General features: G+C 39.8%; 1 protein-coding gene across 1 annotated transcript in view; it reads right to left on the bottom strand.

Moving 5' to 3' along the window:
- MSH2 (mutS homolog 2) overlaps nucleotides 1-19,074 on the bottom strand; it is an 88,838-nt gene that overhangs the window by 12,102 nt on the left and 57,662 nt on the right. Inside the window, exons 9-11 of the mRNA XM_054986090.1 lie at nucleotides 8,708-8,831; nucleotides 5,962-6,112; nucleotides 5,487-5,584 (exon numbers count right to left, since the gene is read on the bottom strand). Of these exons, the coding sequence (XP_054842065.1) occupies nucleotides 5,487-5,584; nucleotides 5,962-6,112; nucleotides 8,708-8,831 (373 nt within the window). The remainder of the gene's footprint in view (nucleotides 1-5,486; nucleotides 5,585-5,961; nucleotides 6,113-8,707; nucleotides 8,832-19,074) is intronic.

Here is a 19,074-nt window from a genome sequence, read left to right as displayed (position 1 = left end):
GATTCTAAAAGCAGGTTCTAAGTGTGTTGAGTTCCTATTACATCTTCCACAATATGCTCTGAGAATAACTGTCAGTCCAACATGGAATTAGCCATACTTAAACTAATTGATTTTAATGAATTTAAGCATATGTCTCTTGGTGCTGGCTTAAAGAAAAGGCCTGATCTTTGCTGTTCTGCAGAACAGGCTGAAGCCTTAATGGAACACTTTCCCAGGGTTCCTGGCTAAGTACAACACAGTTCTCCATCCCCAGTAGGGCCATTCCGACATTCAGCAGGGAGAGGTTCTTCCTTGAGGGGTAAGTCCACGCTGACGCCATTTATAGGTAGTAGATCTGGCCTACAGATGCCAAATGCCAGGTTTACTTCCCCTAAAGGGCATGGGACTTTTACATTTTAAAAAGGCCATTATTTTCTATGGGACAGACCAAGCCTATGGTGTTTTGAGGTCAGGTCTACCCCACAGGAAATAATAAGCACACATTAGAGGAGGGAAGGGAGCTGTTCCTGTTGGCAACAGAGGACAAGACTCAAAACAATAGGTTTCAACTACAGGACAGAAGATGCCAACTGGACATCAGGAAAAACTTCTTCACGTTAAGAGTAATCAAGCAGTAAAATCACCTGCCTAGGGCTGCGGTAGGTTCCCGCAGTTCCCCCTTATTGGCGGTCTTCAAGGAGCAGCTGGATGAATTCTTACCTGTAGTGGAAACTTTAGGCTGTTTCTGCATGGGACAGAGGCTTGGACTCGATAAGACTATAAGGTCTCTTCCAACTCTATGATTCGATGAAATAATGGAAACAATTTTAAGGGTCCAAGCACTCTGAACCAGCTGGGGCTCTTCCTTATTCTCCCCCCCCCCCATTTTAATTCCACATGGGAGTCAGGAAGGGCATGCTTATCCTTAAACACTGGGAGTATTTGTGTCATTTCAGATATATCAGAATACTCCTGATATTTAAGGATAAGGATAAGCATGCTCTTCCCAATTTCCTGATATCGAATTAAAATGATAATTTTTCTAGGGCAAGCCCTTTTCACCACTTGTTAACTAGGAAAGAATCTAAACTGTAGCTGTTTGAATCTAGCTGTGATAATTCTTCTGCTATTCCGCTTGTCTTTTATGGATTAGCAGTCTTATTGACTGATTGAAAGTAGGATACAAATTTTAAAATGTATTTCTTGCTTTGTGTATTTTTCCCCCTAGTAGAAAGTGTGGTTTTCTATCTATTTTAAATAAAAAAGATACAACATAACTTGTTAATAAGATGTTCTAGGAAGGCTATGCTAATGAAACTGTTTTTTTGGAGGCTACCTATTGCCAATTACTGAAAACATAATTAATTTGGAGAACAGAAAGTATCTGTCTTGACAAGAGCAACTTATGGCTGCACCTTCCAAGCTCTTATTAAAAACTAAGAACTTGACTACATCTGACACTTTGGAGTACCGTGAATAGAACGACTAGCGTTTCATTTTCCTGAAAAATCAGGCAACCGTGGGCCCAATTCAGACTGTGACTGCAGTACTGGGAGCAGGTTAAGCCTTCTCACTGTGCTGTTCTGATTTGAAATGGTCCTAGCAAGCTACTATTTGCCCTTCTGGGGAAACATATAGGTCCTGATACAGGTATCTGTATGTTTACCCCAATGGGACAACAGGAATTTCCAGGGTCATTTTGAGGTAGGAAAAATGGCTCAAGTGGACAATTCAAATCTTTCCTCTTCTCAAGCCTCAGTTCTCATCTGAATCAGGGGGCTCATGTGCCTGACTTTTCTATTGATAAGAACTCCTAGTTTCATGAGCAATTGAACCTTCTAAGATGGCAGCTATAAAGAAGAAATGTATGCATCTTCTTTCTCCTTAGGAAGACCCAGATCACACTCCTAGATCCACAGACCTTAAGCAAATAAAGGAGTGCATAACAAAATAACACACAGTGCAATCCTATGGAGAGTTGTTCCAGTCTAAGGCCATTGATTTCAATGGCCTTAGACTGGAGTAACTCTGCATAGGATTGCACTGTTAGTCTACCTTTACCTGGCCTTTTCACCACAATGGCCCTCCAGGGAGCTAACAGTAATAGAGGATCCGTTAAAACCAGTAAAACCATTAAATGTAGAATGAAATATAGCCATTAAAGTACATTAAGCAGCACAGAGACAGAAATAAAGCTGATCTGCCTTCTGCAACGACAAATCCATGTAGAACCTTACTGAGTGCAGATTCCAAAGGGATATCCCAGATATTTCTATACATACAAATGGTACATGCAGAAATGCGCATTGTGGCAATACACTGTGAACAGGCAGCCTGCCTACCCAAACTGGTTACTTACATTGGGTACTGTAAGTGATTCCAGCTGTGCACAGCACTCTTTTGTATTAGATTGATCCAAATATTATTAAGCATGCTAAATCTATCATGGTGCTCAGGTTTCAGTGGTTTATTTGCAGAGACCCAAAAGTATGTAAGCTTGTTTGTTCATTCATTAAATACATTTAAAATAGGGACTTTATACAAGGTTTTCGATTAGAGTTGTCATCTGTGAAATTGCTTCTGTGCTGACTCAATTTTCTACATAGCTTGATTCATGGTCGCCATGGACGATTTTTCCCCACCACAAATAACTGGCCTACTCTGATTCATCATGCAGATCAGGGAATTCCCCACACCACTGCAAGCCTTCATGTGATCCACATGTGAAGTTGCAACGTGTGAAATGTCTTCCTGGAAGATGGCAGATGCCGCAAGGAAAAAAAAATAAGCTACTTCAGAATGGTGGCTGGGTCAAGAGTAACAGCTCTTAAACTGCATAATTTGCTCTTGTAAACTTTGGGATAAGTACATTTCCCCCTCACATAATACCTCCCTATTGATGTAAAAGGCTAATAACTGGGTCAAACTGATCCCAAGTAAGTTACACCTGTTTTTCAAGTAAGACCCCAATTTTCATCTAAAAAACTAAAATTATGAAAAGAAGATTAATAGATGAGCAAAAGCAGTGCTTTTTTGGTTTCAAAAAGGTGCCCGTACTCATATATAAGGCTGCACTGATTCCCACTGATTCCCCCTTCAGAACTTGGGAAAGCCTCCCAAAAAGATGCCCATACTCAGTACCAGTTGAGTACCACCATTAAAAGGTCCTAGGCAAAAGTATATAGATTTATTTATTTTATTTGGCTTATAACCCACCCTTCCCACAAGTGGGATATCCAGTATCTATTGTTCACTAGTGTTCTCCAGTGCAGATTTTTATGAGGTCTGTGAGATCCCAGATACCTTATACATGCACTTCTTCATCTCAAAACTGTCCAGCTGTGGAATTAAAAAAAAACCCTGAACAGCTAACACCTTATCTTAACAGCTGCATGAAGACAAAAAGAGCTGTGTAATAACTGAGATTTATCACCAGGTTGAGGGTCATTTGAATTTCCTACAATACCCTTGGGCATCCAGTACATAATTTCTTTCTATGTTGGCAGTTGACACAGCTGCCCTTACAATGAAACCCTTGAGTTAAATAACATTAATAATAATGGCACGGTGGGATTGTGAACAATCAATCTGCTTAAACTATAGACAAATACATGAAAAATATGGCTGAACGAGGGGCAGGGAATTTTTAAAATATTTATAGGTCCTTTGGGGTTTCTTATGAACCCAAATGCAGATGCCATAGCCCTGATATCCCTCTGGATCTAGCCTTAGAATTCTTACCTGCATACTAGACTGAAGTTGGGACACAGTAGCTTGCCTCAGCCATCCAGAAAATTCATAATTCGGTATTAGGTGACCTAAAGGGGCGGGAAGGCTTTTCCTACCTTATCACCTGGAAAGCAGCTCTTGCTCATCAGAGGCAACTAAGTGAAAGGCTATTTACAAGCCCCTTAAAATTCTTTTAATATTTTAAATCAAGAAACAAAGTCATTTAACCAGGACCATCTTATGCCCTATTTGTATCTGAAAAATGGAACTTTGACTCTCAAAGGCTTATACTCTACAAATCTTGTTAGTCCCTAAGATGCCACTAGACCCAAACCCTGCAGTTCCATGCTCTATGCCTGTCTTGATTTTTTTCTGAACAGCTGGAATCAAAAGGAATCAGGCTGATTGAAGGGGTCCAGGACTCATAGGACAAGCTGTGAAAATCCAGTATTGGCTGCCAAGACCATCACGAACAGAAGTGCTTCAGGGTCAGCCTACTTCCACCTGATCAAGCCAATAAAGAGGAGGAATTATGGCAAAACACAAGTGAAGAGGGGATGCAAGGTTGTACTTTTTTTAAAAAAAGCTGACAACATCTCTCAGTGGCTTAAGAAAATACAGATGGCAGGCAAAAAAAGAAGCACTCTTTTCATTTCATTCAAAGCAGTTGTATCTTCATGGATCATGCTTGCATTTACACAAGCCCATTCTATTGCATACTAGCCATGTTGCATTGCTTGAAATGTGTTCCAGAAGCTACAAGGCCCAAGTGTTTGGACAGCCACTAGATCTGAACACTTATGCTTATGCAATCTGGAACAGCATACACCAAGAGAACGCCAGGAAACATTTCTATTTGTTTATATTGCTGCCTTATTCATGCTTATGTTGCTTAGACTGAAATTTCTTGGATTAGTTTTTTGTGAACAAAAGGTCTCTGTGCGAACACTCTTTTAGGATAGTTATGGTTCCAGAGATGTGAATTGTCAAATTTGATTAAAAGTGTTTAATTATGCCAATGACAACAGCACAAGAACATACTAAAAGATACAAGATGTAGCGTAAGCACAAGTTGCTAATTCCTGTGTAATTAAAACCCTCTTCTTCAGTTACTGTTGAGCTGCTAGAATCTCACAAATGCCTGGAGGCCACAGCTGCAAGAACATTCACTTCAATATCCACCAATGAGACCTGCCATCTGCCTGAACTGCTATGTCACAGACAGTCTTCATCAATGGCATAGGGATATATGGCAAAGTGTGCTGTTGAGGTGATAGGGGCCGCAAAGGAATAAGGAAGGCAGAGTTCCTCCTGTGACCTCTACTGACATGTATGTCAACTTCTATAACCTCCAGTTTTATGAAGTTAACTTTGAGCTAGGTGTTGTGCACTCAGGAGGAAATCGATCTGGGAGTTTTCCTAAAGCTAATTCTCTGCTTGGGAGCATCTCTTAAAATCTCTGTTTGAGCTCCTTATGGAAGGAAGGCATTTAGGAGAAAACATAGCTTTCATAAATGTGTACAAAGGTCCACTAAAGACATTTAGACTATGCTTTTGTAGCCTATTATTTCCAACTAAGACGGTGTAAGACAAGCCTGTATCTGCAAAGGGCTTTTCAGTCTTTACTTTGTTTGGCTTCAAGACAGCCTTCTGACAGCTGATTACTTCCTTACTCCTCCGCTCCCAGCCCCACCTCCTCCACTGATGTGCATCAGCTTTACAAGGATGTTATTACATTCTAAGAACCTACCTTGTGATTTTGTGTACTAAACCCTTACCTGATGCAATGTTTATAATTTCTTTAACAATGACTTCCTGAGCTTCTTCATATTCTTGTCTGCTCTTTGTGTATTCTTCGTTGAGCTCTTTCAATTTACTGTACATAAACAACAAAAAGAGTTTGCAAGCTACCACAGCCTTGCTCCTCTCCCCTTTGATTTTCAAGGAATCAAAAAGATGGTAACAACAACAACATTCTTGACTTAACACCTACTCAGAGCGGTTTACAAAGTATGTTATCATTATCCCCACAACAACAATCACCATGTGAGGTGGGTGGGGCTGAGAGAGCTCCTAGAAGCTGAGACTGACCCAAGGTTGGCTTCAAGTGGCTTCAAGTGGAAGAATGGGGAATCAAACTCGGTTCTCCAGATTACAGTCCCACGCTCTTAACCACTATACTAAACAGGCTCCAGGAATCAAAAAGAGCCACTATTCTGAGGTAAAGGCCGGGCTGGTGCAAATTTTACAGACCTGTCGGAGAACTTTACCCCATTCTTCTGGGTATCCAAGACATTGTATTTCAGATTGTTCCGCAGAACTTTTTCCTCCCTGTAGGTAATTCGGAAAAAATGCCCGTATTGTGCATTACTTTCCAATTTGATGCTCTTGCCAGCTTCCAAGCCTGTTCCACAGAAAGAAATTGGGGAAGGGGGGCGGGGAGGAGGATAAAACACATGACTGATAACAGCATTATAAACAGACAAATCAGATTTTCATTATCCCCACTCAATGACTCAAATTTCTGTCTTGGCTGGGTTTTGATGCTTGATATTGTACCAGGCCACCTGCTGAGAAGTTGTCATAATCACAGGGTTTGGAATGAGTCCTAACACCTAGCTGGCTAGACAAGAGACAGAGAGTAGTGGTTTTCTTTATCACTGAGATTTCTAAAATAAAATGTTATACCAATTTCAGATTATCCAGCTGGGAAGGGAGAGAGGAGATACCTAAATAGCAAAACTGACAGGACCATTAGAGTGGATAAGTGAGTGAAGGTACCTACTATTCAATAGGCAACACGTGCTAGACAAGATTCACTGAACTGCTTCCCCTGCCTTCTCTCCCCCACCTCATGACTGCTAACTTACTTCCAGGTTTGCAGCAAACCATAGTTTGCCATTATGTCCAGCCCAGCAAGCTATAATTTGCACTTGTCCTGTGAATCAGGATTCTAAAACCAAGAGCAAACACTGTTTGGAATCTTGCTTCACAAGGCAAGCATAAATTGCTGGTTCGAATATAGTAGCCAACTATGATGTATCATAAGCCTGGAAATAACCAATTATTTCACCATGCACAAGTGGAGGAGGGAGCATACAATTCAGAGGAACTGCCAAGCTTGCTACTTAGCAGCAAATCATGGTTTGCAGTTACATTGGAAACAAGCCTAAGAGTCTTCTAACACTTTTAAGACTAACAGATGTATCGTGGCATAAACTTTCATGGACTAAAAAATTTAATCTGATGTATGAAATTTTACCCTCATTTGGCAGATAGACACCTACCTCCATATGAACAAACATGGATACAGGAGGAGGGAACTAAACAGTAGGGTCAAAACACCATGAAATATAAAATTCAGACATTTCTAAACAATGCAAAAATTGTATAGACAATTGTATAGACTGCTGTGGATTACTGCAATATGGTCTATTCTGGGATGCCTTTGGATACTGCCATTAGTGCAAAATGCTGCAGCTAGAGTGTTGATCAGAGTGGGTCATAGCGTCCATATCACTCCAGCCTTGTTCCCTACACTGGCTCTCAATTTGCTTCTCAACTCAATTCAAGGTGCTGGTATTGACCATTAAACTCTATAAAGCTTTAGGCCAATGTATCTTAAGGACCGCCTTCTTCTATATGAACCTACTCATTATCTTATGTTCAGGGGCCCTGCTTCAGGCACCCCTGTCATGTGAGGCTGGATTGGTTGCAATCTTCGAAAGGGCCTTCTCACTTGTGGCACCAAAACTTTGGAACTTCCTCCTAGGGAGACTTATCTTGTCTCCCGCTATTGGTGTCTTCCAACAGCAAGTGAAGATGTTTTTGTTTCATTTAGCCCCCTCCCCATGGTTCTTGTATGCTTTTATTGAATTATATTATGTATTATTTTAAATGTTGTTTTAATGTTCAAATGTACACTGCCTTGGGGACACTATTTTGGGTGGAAAGGTGACATAAAAATGTTTTAAATAAATAAACAAACTACTAATTGGGATTACACAAGGTCCTGGTTTTGTTGTGCTGATTTAACACCTCTACTAGGAAAAAAATGCTGGTCTTGATCAAGCCATAAATGCAAAGAATTAAGCCTGGTGATAAATTACAGCTCAACAAGAAAGTGCACAAGACTCTTGGTTGTTTCAGTCAAATAAAAGCATGGAACATCTCTCCCTTTCTTACTTTTTCAAATATTATGGTCAGTTTTGACCACATCTCAGCTGGAGTTTATCAGACTGATAGAGGTCACATAAAATGAATTCCCATCTGGTGTCTTGTTGGGGAGAGGGACAAGCTAAAAACCCCACAATATATGCAGATTTATGGTAATGCTGTATTCAAAATAGAAAAGAGTCCAGTAGCACTTTTAAGACTAACCAACTTTATTGTAGCATAAGCTTTCGAGAACCACAGTTCTCTTTACCAGATGCAAAAGAGAACTGTGGTTCTTGAAAGCTTATGCTACAATAAAGTTGGTTAGTCTTAAAGGTGCTACTGGACTCTTTTCTATTTTGCGACTACACACTAACACGGCTAATTCCTCTGGATCTATGGCTATAGTTTTCAAGTGTTCACTCTTCAGGGAACTTGTTCCACATTGACCTTTTTGCCAAAGAACCCCTGCCAAGGAACCTTTGCATTGCAGAGGATCTCAAGGAATATCATAATGTATTCAAGCAAGGTGTTGTCCAGGTCCACCAGGTCCCTTGTACTGCATTCATGAACCAAGAGTGGACCCTAGCACATAGCATGTTCTCCTGCAGCAATGCATTTCAGGAGAAGATCAGAAGAGATAAATAACTCTCTTTCAGAGAAGCCATTACTCATCTTTTCACTGAGGGAGGAACCTGATAAGCTCCTGAAGACTCATTTAAAAATTGCAGCATTATATTTTAAGTTACGGAGAACCATGAACACTGAATAAAATGACTTTCAAAGAGCCAACTCTACAATACTCCTCCATCGAAAAAACAATTTTGCCCCAATATCAACATACTTAGCTCTCTGGCTGCCACCTTCAGTGCATCTTGCATTTTTTCCTCTAGTTTATTCATCTTCTCTCTCAATTCTGTCAGGTTGGGATCAAAGGAAGCTTTCACAAGGTATTCGTGGCTTTCCACCTAGAATACAAGGTAGAGAAATGTCCACTAAAAAGCGATCTTCAAGATTCCATGGTCATATTTGCAAAAATTAAGCATTCAAAATTAGTCACAATCAGCTCCTCTTTATCAACTTCTGGAAATATATATGACTAGTAGATCCACAGATTAATTCATTAAGTATAAGTAAACAAATATTTGTGAAAGATTTACAAAATGTTCCAGTTTGAGGCCTTAAAGATGATTGAGGGGTTTAGCCAAAGTCAAAGGCTGGTGAAGGATGAGGACATGTTTGAATGCACCTTCACAAAGTCTCCCTGTAGATCAGAAATTGCAGTATCAAGGAGGGAGCTGCACCTACACTTCTCTTCCTCAATGTGCTAGTCAAAGCTGCAAGAGCCACACCAAATTTTAGGGACTCTAATCTGGAGAGCCGGGTTTGATTCCCCACTCCTCCACGAAGCCAGCTGGGTGACCTTGGGCGAGTCACAGTTCTCTGGAGCTCTCTCAGCCCCACCCACCTCACAGGGTGATTGTTGTGGGGTAATAATAACACTTTGTAAACCGCTCTGAGTGGGCATTAAGTTGTCCTGAAGGGCGGTATATAAATCGAATGTTATTATATGTTATTATGTGTATATAATAAATGTACTCATTAATAGTCTGTATATCCTGCTTTTTTCATTCCTAGCAGAAAGAGAACCAGTGTGAAGAGTTGGGAGACAGAGTCCTGATGGAGAGCAGTTTTAACACTGGCAGAAGAAGTGGGAAAAGTTGGCAAGGAGGTTTGGGAAGGGAGTGCAGACTCCCGAACGGGCCATAAAAAGGGGATAGATCATCTAAGGGAGATTTTCCCTACCCAGACAAACAGGGAGGCAGCTCTGGAGAATGAAGAGATCCCAGGTCGAGTGTGGTTGGAAACTGCCTGCGGAAACCTTCAGATTCAGTTAACGACTGAAGGAAAGTACTGGTGTGTGAAGAGAAGGGGGCTGGGGTACTAGAAAGTGGGTACCAGAATTCCTAACTCCAAAAGAAAAAGAGAATATTAAAAGAAAGTATACTGGCGTGCTTGGGAAAAAACAAGAGAACTAAAGCCTCAAAACATAAGCCTTTAAAGTATCTGTGAAGAGCATAAGAACTGAAGTCTGTGCATGTTCTGATTTTACCTCAGAGAAAGAGAGATGTGTGTGTGTGTTTATATACACATATGTATTATATATATATCATACACACGTACGTACGTACGTGTGCTGAATTACGTCAGAAATGTTCAACCCCTGATTTCACCTGACCGTTACCCTCTAAAGTAAATAAACAAATTAGTTATTTTGTTAAAAAAGTTAAAAATGCATCTGGTGCCATTCCTGTTGTTTAAGGACAATGGAACATCATAGCATCATTTCCACTCACTGATGTATCCTTGTTGCCATTTCTCTCCTTCTGAAAAAAAAAAACCTCTCTCATAATACATGCTCTGGTTTAGTCACCTCCATACTTCACTCTCCTTCTGAAAAAAATCCTCTCACAATGCATACTCTGGTCCAGTCACCTCCATACTTCAGCTCCAGGGCTACAAGTACATAACTAAAGTGTGTGTAGGAAGGTAATAAAACCCCAGCACTCCCCCACTCATGTTTTGAAGAGAAACATTTGGTTCTTAAAATAGGTTTTATGGAAGGCAGGGGCCAAGGTCTACTGGAGGGAGGAGCCACAGCTGGTAGAAGATGAAGTGGTAACAAGTGGCCACACACTCCTTCCTTGTTTCACAAGGAAGTTGGTTCTAAATGTTAATCCCGAGTAATAACAACTGTGAAGCTTCTTTGTGGAAACTGAGTTCACGCTCTTTTTACTAACATGCCGAAACAGATTGAAAACTAGATGGGCACCCTCCTGGGGGTTCCCTTCCAGCTGGAAGAATATTTGCAAAAAGATTCAACTGCTATTGTGACCACTTAAGAGTTTTGTTCTTACAATTTACTCATTAGGGACACCCTAAAAAATAGGAGGCTGAGATGGCAGCAATGATTTAACACATTTCCCAAATAGACGCAGACCCCTCCAGATAAAATACATAAGAGATATCAGCCAATTAAAAAGTGAACCAGCCTTCCTGGCTTTGCTAGAGGGCCGTACAAGATAGCACGAACAACAGCAGAGACAGGTTCCCTGACAGGAAAGAACTGTTGGTCTCCTCAGGTAGATGGCTGTCTATAGGCTATGCCAGATCTAATGGTGGAAAGACTAATGGAAGCAGAAGCAATAACCCCTTCCCTCTCCTCAGTGCAGACTTTTTGTCCACATGGGTCCACAAATCAAGGAAGAATCATCTTTCCAGGGGCTGAAAGGGGCTGGAAGGAGGACAGATACATGAGGAAAAAATGCAGGCCTTCATGTACTGATGGTCAAAATTCCCAATTCTTGTGATTGCCATGTTCGTATGACTTGCTGGAAGAGTCCAGGAATGGCTGGAAGATTCCAGTAAATCACAGAACATGTGTCAGGTTTAAAAAGAACATAAGAAAAACCCTGCTAGATAGACAAAAAGTCTACCTGGTTTCCTAATCAGATGTCCCTGGAAACTAATAAGCAATGTATAAAAGCTCTCTCTGTGTGTTGCACTTCAGCTACCAGCATTAGTAGCACTCTACCTCTGAATGATGTTCATTATAGCCACTGTAGCTAACAGCTGTTAATAGGCAGACCAGAAATTTGTCTAATCTCCTTCTAAAGCCATCTAAGCCAGAAGCTCTCATCACATTCTGTAGCACTGAATTCCATAAATGGATTAATCAGGCTTTCCAGCCTGAATTGCTCCTCAAATGTAGGTAGAGACGCAATTCACCTAGTGTATCATTCAGCACAGAGTATGAATTGCTGAACATCTTTCATGTTTCTTTTTTAAAAGTTTCTAGTTCTCAAAGGTGCCTCCCCCTCCTTTTCACAACCACCATTGTGAAGTCCAACTGTATGCTTGCTTTGGTTTCCGTGCGTTGGCTACCAAATAAGTTGGACTTCAACATCTGGTGATTGATCCCTGCTTCCTCCATTCTTATACAGTAACTCAGCTAAATATGTAAAAGGGCATTAACTAAAGGGGCTCCAAGTTAGAAAGAACAGCAGTGAACTTTAGGGAAGGCCACAGAATTATTTCTGAAAGAGTTCCAAAACCATCTTTGTTTTCTTTTCCTATCATTTCCCTTATTCTGACTTCATCCAAGTCAGTCCTTCTCTTGCTGACAAGTTCTGCGTCAAGGCAGTAACGTAAGGAGAACTGGGTTTCTTACATGTGAAATAATCTTATATTTCATTAAACATTTGCCCAGCACCACCAGTTACTTTCTTTTACTCTGAAGCCAAAGATTATAAATTATTATAACCTTTTCAGGATTTATGTGCTTTCTACACCTAGAATATATTGTTCCAAACCTATATGGCAGCAAAGAAAAGCATTCTCTAGAGCCCGCAGGAAAGGAATGAGGGATGAAACTGTAGGAATGCACTGCACTATCAATTCGTACACAGAAGTGCTTTGCTTGCTTGGGGACAGGAACATCTGAACACCATCATTCACATGTGAACATCATTCACATGTGAACATCATTCTTCTTGAAATAAACTGCAAAAAGCAAGAAATCTTTAAAAAGCACAAGGCAGACTTTCCTAAGGAGAAGGAACTGCCAAGGAAGGCAAAAGATCACCCCCCCAAACACACACACACACACACCAGAAAAGTTGGAAAGCTTATCCAAATAACCCGGGCATATCAAAAGCATGCCAAATCTCACAATTACAACTGGAGTGCAGATTAGGACTTTTCTGCTTTACACAGCCACATTAACCCATACTGTGGGGCATAAATGGTCACGCTTCCTTTCTCTCCCTGCTTCTGCTTGCCGCTACCCTGAAAATCACAGGACATAGTGTCAACTTAACTACCTGTTAAACTAGGGACTATATAAACCGAATGTTGTTATTATTATTACATGTCACAGTTCACAACTGGAGATGACTGTCACCCTGTTGAATATGTATGATTATTTAACATGTACATAGACCACCTCTCTACCACCAGCATTCAAGATGCTTCACAAAAACACAATCAATAACACAACCCCATCTAAAACCATAATCTAAAAGTAAACTAACACTAACCAAAAGGTAATCTAGAAAAGTAGCTACAATAAAACAGCAACAACAAAACACAAAGAACAATCATTTAAAATACTAAAAACAATCAAGGCACAAACATAAAGCTGAAAACAAGCTGAAATTAATATGTTTACTCGTCTATTTTTAAAACACACAAAGACATCAAACAAAGTCCCTATATCTCACAGCCAAACTTCACACGACAGAAGACAAGAGACATGAAGGAAAGCCAAAGAGTATGATTACACTCTGCAGGTAAAGCTACACTGACGCAGACAGCTCTTTAATTACCCCAGTCATAAGGCCTAGGGCTCTATAGGTCAACATCATCATCTTGAATTGGAGCCAGAAGTGAACAGGCAGCCTGTTAAGATCTTTCAAGGCAGAATTAACATGCTGCCTGTAGTCCACTCCAGCTAGCATTCTTAATTCTGCATTCTGGACTAATTAAAAATCCTGGATAGTCTTCAAGGTCTTCCCTACGTACAGCTTATGACAGTAATCAAGCCTGGAGGTAACAGCATGGAACCATACCACCTTCAACTTTCCAGGAAAAGCATCATCTAGTAGCACAGATTAGTGCATAAGAAACCGGGCAAAGAACCATGAAGCACCCCCTTTTCAGTCTCATATCTGCCATGAATTCATTAGGTGGCTTTAGTCAAGACAGTCTGTCAGGTTCAACATCATCATGAATGGGTAGTAAAACAAAGCAACTTTACAGTTTCATTAAAATGAGAAAGTACTTAGAACACCCTCAAAAGTGCTAGTTTTACTGCATTTATGATACATTAGGGTGTGATCTTCCATATGCTTGGTTAGGAAATTAGTTCCACTGAATTCAAATGAGCTAAGTATACTCATTTGGGGTTTCAAGATTTAAAATCAGTGCAAACTTCAACTAATTTATCAATGGGGGCTAATTTTAATCAATGAGAGAATTGCATACACATTTATTTTTGTGACTGTTTTGGCTTTGGTATGTTATAATAAAGAATGGAAAAACAGTAGTAAAGATAGTATTTCCTTGTAGCATTACTTACGAGCTTTGATTAATTTGATCTCATATCACCTATAATGAAGCTCTTATTATGCAAATGTATTTAAATGCAATCAGTTAAAATGTAACTAAATATTTTGCAATTGGTTGACAGACACAGCATTCAGGAATGAAGCATATGCCTTTTATTAGATTTTATTTCAAGTATGTAGGAATTGACTGTACGTAACTTAATTTCATAGGGGCAGCCATCAGTAAAATTAAACAGATTTTAGGTGCACCTTAAATTTAGAGCAACAAAATTAAAGGCCAAAAAGCTCTGACTTACAAAAATGTAAGCTGGAATAAATGTTGTGGATCTTTAAGGAACCACTGGGATAGGCAAATGAAATATGAGCTTGCAACAACAGTACTCTGAGTTCATATTGGTCATGAGGTAAAATGACCTTGCAAACCTTTGAAGTAATGAGGGGTTTACTCTGCTGACCTGGATCTCAAGGTGCTAGACAACAATATGGAGATCACCAGCTTTACCCTACTCACTCCTTTTAACAAATAGGGTTTACTTTCCACTGCTACTACTAGCAGGCCACTAACAGAAATACAGTCTGATGATCTGTAGTCAGACTATGTAAAAAAAGAAAAACAGAATTTCCTCCTTAATTCAGCCGCCCTGGAGACAGAGGGAAATTTGGGAAATCTCACTTGAAAGCAATATTCTCAACTAGGCAAGCTCTGCCTATTTCTCTGTTATTCTTTGATAAACACTAACCAAAATATGAGTCCATGCTGTAAAGACAGTAACTCCAATTTCAGGGGGGGAAATGGATACATGTAAAAGTATATAGTTGAGCAGCAAAAGACTACAAGCATATGAGCATGGGAAAATCAAATGAGTATAAATACAATCCTCTTCCCCCAAGTCTATAATGTTAAAGAGATAATGGTTTGCTGTTCAGGCTCTATCCGTCACAGTTTACCTTCTTCTCCATCTGGCCGGTCACCAACCATAGGCATGTATGTGTCATCTTCAGAGGCCCCAAAAATCCCTAGAATGTCTGTCTCCTTCTCCCCAAGACACTACCATGTATCCGTCTACTTCTCTCTTCAAGCGAGAACTTCTACCAACTACTCCCTACAGCAAATTCTCAAGGGAGGAAAGAGATAGCACCATTTGATTACTTTGAGGCTTCCCGCTGCCTACCAGTCATCACACACACTAATACCAAAGTTCACAGTAAAGGACTTAACAGCAGGGCTGCACAGTGAGGCCACCCACAGACACTTGGGGAACTCCTTGGTATGCAACAAACGATTACTCTGAACATTAAAAAGAGAAAAACCCAAATCCAGCCTCATGAGGACTGGATGCTCTTCATGTAGAGACCCAAATGAGAGTCAGTTTAAAGAAGAGGAAAACAAAAACAGAGAGAGGAAAATCAGCTTCCTTCAAGCCCTAAGACCTCTTAGGGCCAAACTACATAAGATGCCCAACACGTGTTGTGTACTCACAAGATTACCTGGGTATTGTACTTGGGCCAGCAGCAGAATGGGAGGGGAAGAGTCAGCAAGGGGAGCCTGAAGCTGCCAGGTGGCTAGCAGTCACAACAGAGAATCTCCCGTGTGGTATTATGTCTTCACAATTGTTTTAATAAAGGATATATTAATTGAGTACTGTTTCACAAATTTGTTTATACAGAGTAAGGGATGTAATAAACAATTTGTATATTCTTTTGTTTCTCTTGACACAACCATATACTACACCATATATTGCAACCTCCCTAGACCTCAATTATACAGGCATCTTATGCGTTCTAAAAACAATTCATTAAAGTGTCCCGTGCTCAAAGTGCTATCAATAAAAATATCAGATTTTTCCTAGTAGATGTGACTGTCTGATCCTCCCAGAGTCCTAGCAGGATTACTTCAGGGCACTTGGGAATTGCATAGTTTGTTATTGTTTTAATTTTTTGTATGGTTCGATCCCAGAACAACTGAATTTTAGGGCAAGACCACCATAGATGAATATAGTCTCCATTTTGTCCACATTGTTTCCAACATAGTGGCTTCGTTTCATGATTAATGTGGTGGAGAAGAGTGGGAGACAGGTACCACCTCGCCATTATTTTAAAGGATGTCATTCTGATGCTCACTGCTTTAGATTGCAAGCAGTTTCCTGACTAGATGGAAGACCACTGAGCATCAGATAAGATTGTATTACAGTCTCTGCTCCAGTTTGCTTGGTATTTCAATGTGAGCTGATCATTCCTTGAGTTTAAAATAGCATATATTTTAGCTATTAGATCTTTCCTATGAGATTGTGTTAATATAAGTAAATATTCAAAGTCAGTTAGTTCACGCTTTAATGAGGTTACAAGTGGCTGACTTTCTAGTAGGTGCCTGATTTGAAGGTATTGAAACCATGGGATTGTAGCATTGGTATCCTTTTCTATTTGAGCCTTGTTCAGGATAATCCCATGTTTGGTTATATCAATAATCCCGTTTTGTTTAATTACTTTCCATAATTTAAAAGAATTTAAGTCCATGCCAGGTGGGAACCAATTCTGATCTATAAAAGATGATAATGGCGAGATGGTTGGAGCAAGATGTTGCCTTAACTTGTCCCATATGTCTAAGGTGGTTCTTAGAAAGGGGTTAGTATAAATTTGAGGTGGTCTATTCTTAGGTTCAGCCCGTATCACATCCTGTAAGTCGTGTGGGTAGATGTGTGATGATTCAATTTGTGGCCAACCTGAACCTTCTACAGTATTTAATAGTATTACGATGTTTGCTAGTTGGGCAGCTATGTAGTATTGTTTTAAGTCTGGGACTGATAATCCACCTTTCTTAGCAGACCGTTTCATGGTTAAATAGTTTATCCTAGGGCGTTTGCCATCCCATATAAAACTGTTTATAATTTTTTGCCAATGTTGGAAATCTTGATCTGTAAGTTTAATTGGTAGCATGCGGAAATTAAATAAAAATTGTGGGAGAATCATAGATTTTACCAGATTAATCTTTTCTGCCCACGACTTCATTTCCGCCCACTCTTTAATTTTGTCTTTAATCTTTTTTTGTAACGGTTTAAAGTTAGCTTCTTTTATATCCAGCAAATCAACTGGTATCTTAATGCCTAAATAAGTCCATTGCTTATGGGTCCATTGATATGTAAAATTAGAAGCTATCTCTGACCTAATGATTGGAGTTAGGTGAATAGGGTAAATTTCTGATTTGGTTTTATTAATTTTAAGACCTGAAATGTAACCAAAATAGGCAGGGTTTTTTCCAGGGCTGGTAATGAGGTGCATGGATGTGCAAGGTAAAGGACCATGTCGTCTGCAAACAGGGAAATTTTATAAACATGTTTTCCAATAGTGATGCCACTAATGGCGTTGTTTTGCCGTATAGCCTCAGCCAGAGGTTCTATGGATAAGGCAAATAATAGGCATCCCTGTCTGGTTCCTCTTGTGAGCTCAAAGTCTTTTGATTTCAATCCATTGAGTTTTATTTGGGCCTTAGGAGAAGCATATAATAGTTTGATAATTTGAATAAAAGAATGGCCAAATCCCATCCTAGAGAGAAATCTTATTAAATAATTTGTTTCTAAGCTGTCAAAGGCTTTTTCAGAATCTAATGAGAGCAGGATTGACTCTATTTGATTGGTTTTACAGTGATTGATAATGTTTAGAGTCTTTCTTACATTATCTGTAATACTCCTGTTTGGTATGAAGCCAGTTTGATCAGATTGTATGTAATGACTTATGATTTTATTCAGACGATTAGCCAGTACTGCTGTAAATATCTTTGCATCCTGATTTAGTAATGATATGGGATGGTAAGAAGATGGGAGGGTGGCATCCTTACCTGGCTTAGGGATTACAATAATTGTAGCTTCATACCATGTTTTTGGGAAGTTGCCTTTTAAAAGGATTGTATTGCAAGTCTGGCGAAGGGGTTCTGACAGAATGTGTATAAACTTTTTATAAAATTCGGCAGGGAAGCCATCTCTGCCAGGAGTTTTATTTAGTTTGAGATTTTTGATGACTTCAGTGATTTCCTGAGAGGAGATCGGTAGATCTAGGAAAGCTTTATGCTCTGGAGTAATTTGTTTCCAGGTTGTAAGAGAGCTTAGGAAGTCCTCAATACCAGATGGTGTTGGATTCTTTGATTTATATAAAGTAGAATAAAAGTCACGAAATATATCTAGGATTTCCTTATTATTGGAAGTGTGAGACTTACCATTTCTTTTAATTAAAGAAATTTGGTTGGAAGAGGATTTCTTTTTAACTTTCCGAGCTAGGAGGCGTAACGTTTTAGGGGTTTTGTGCCAGTACCTCTGTTTTAAAAACAGTAGATTCTTTTGTATGGAAGATGTCTCAAGTGCCTCTAGCTTTTTCCTTTCTAAAGTCAATTGATTATAGTCTTTCTTATTGCAGTATTTTTTGTGTTTCTTTTCAAGAGCATGAATTTTGGATATAATTTCTGATCTAGTCCTCTCTCTCTTTTTAATAGAATGAGGCTAATGAGATGATTTTACCTCTGACTACAGCCTTCATGGCTTCCCAAATTATTGCTTGAGAGACTTCACCTTCTGTATTCTCTTTGAAATAATTTTCCAGTTCTAATTCAATTTCTTTTTTAATTGTTGGGTGTAATAAAAGAGATTTGTTCAGTATCCAGTGAGTGTCTTGTTTTATTTTTTCCGGAAAGGTCAAAGAACAGTCTACCCAGGCATGGTCCGTCCAGATTTTACTACCTATGGTGGAAGAGATTATATTATGATAAATTTTGGGGGAAGTCAATATGTAATCTATACTAGTATGGATTTGATGACGGGCGGAAAAATAGGTAAAGTCTTTCTCTAGGCCGTGCTGTGAACGCCACACATCCTTAAACTCAAATTTGTCATACCCCAGATTTTTCAAGGACAAAAGTCTTTTTAAGGACGGAAATTTAACCATCCCTTCTCATAGACTCCTTCCCCTCTCTGTGAGGAAGGTTGAGTCTAGTAGCGGCGGCAGCAGCGAGGGCCTCAGCAGCTCCTTCTGCCTCTGCCAGCCGCCTGGCAGCTTCAGTCTCCCCTTGCTGACTCTTTCCCTCCCATCCTGCTGCTCC

The sequence above is a fragment of the Eublepharis macularius genome, chromosome 1, assembly GCF_028583425.1.
Source record: "Eublepharis macularius isolate TG4126 chromosome 1, MPM_Emac_v1.0, whole genome shotgun sequence".
Classification (NCBI taxonomy): domain Eukaryota; kingdom Metazoa; phylum Chordata; class Lepidosauria; order Squamata; family Eublepharidae; genus Eublepharis; species Eublepharis macularius.
This window is presented reverse-complemented; position numbering and strand designations above follow the sequence as displayed.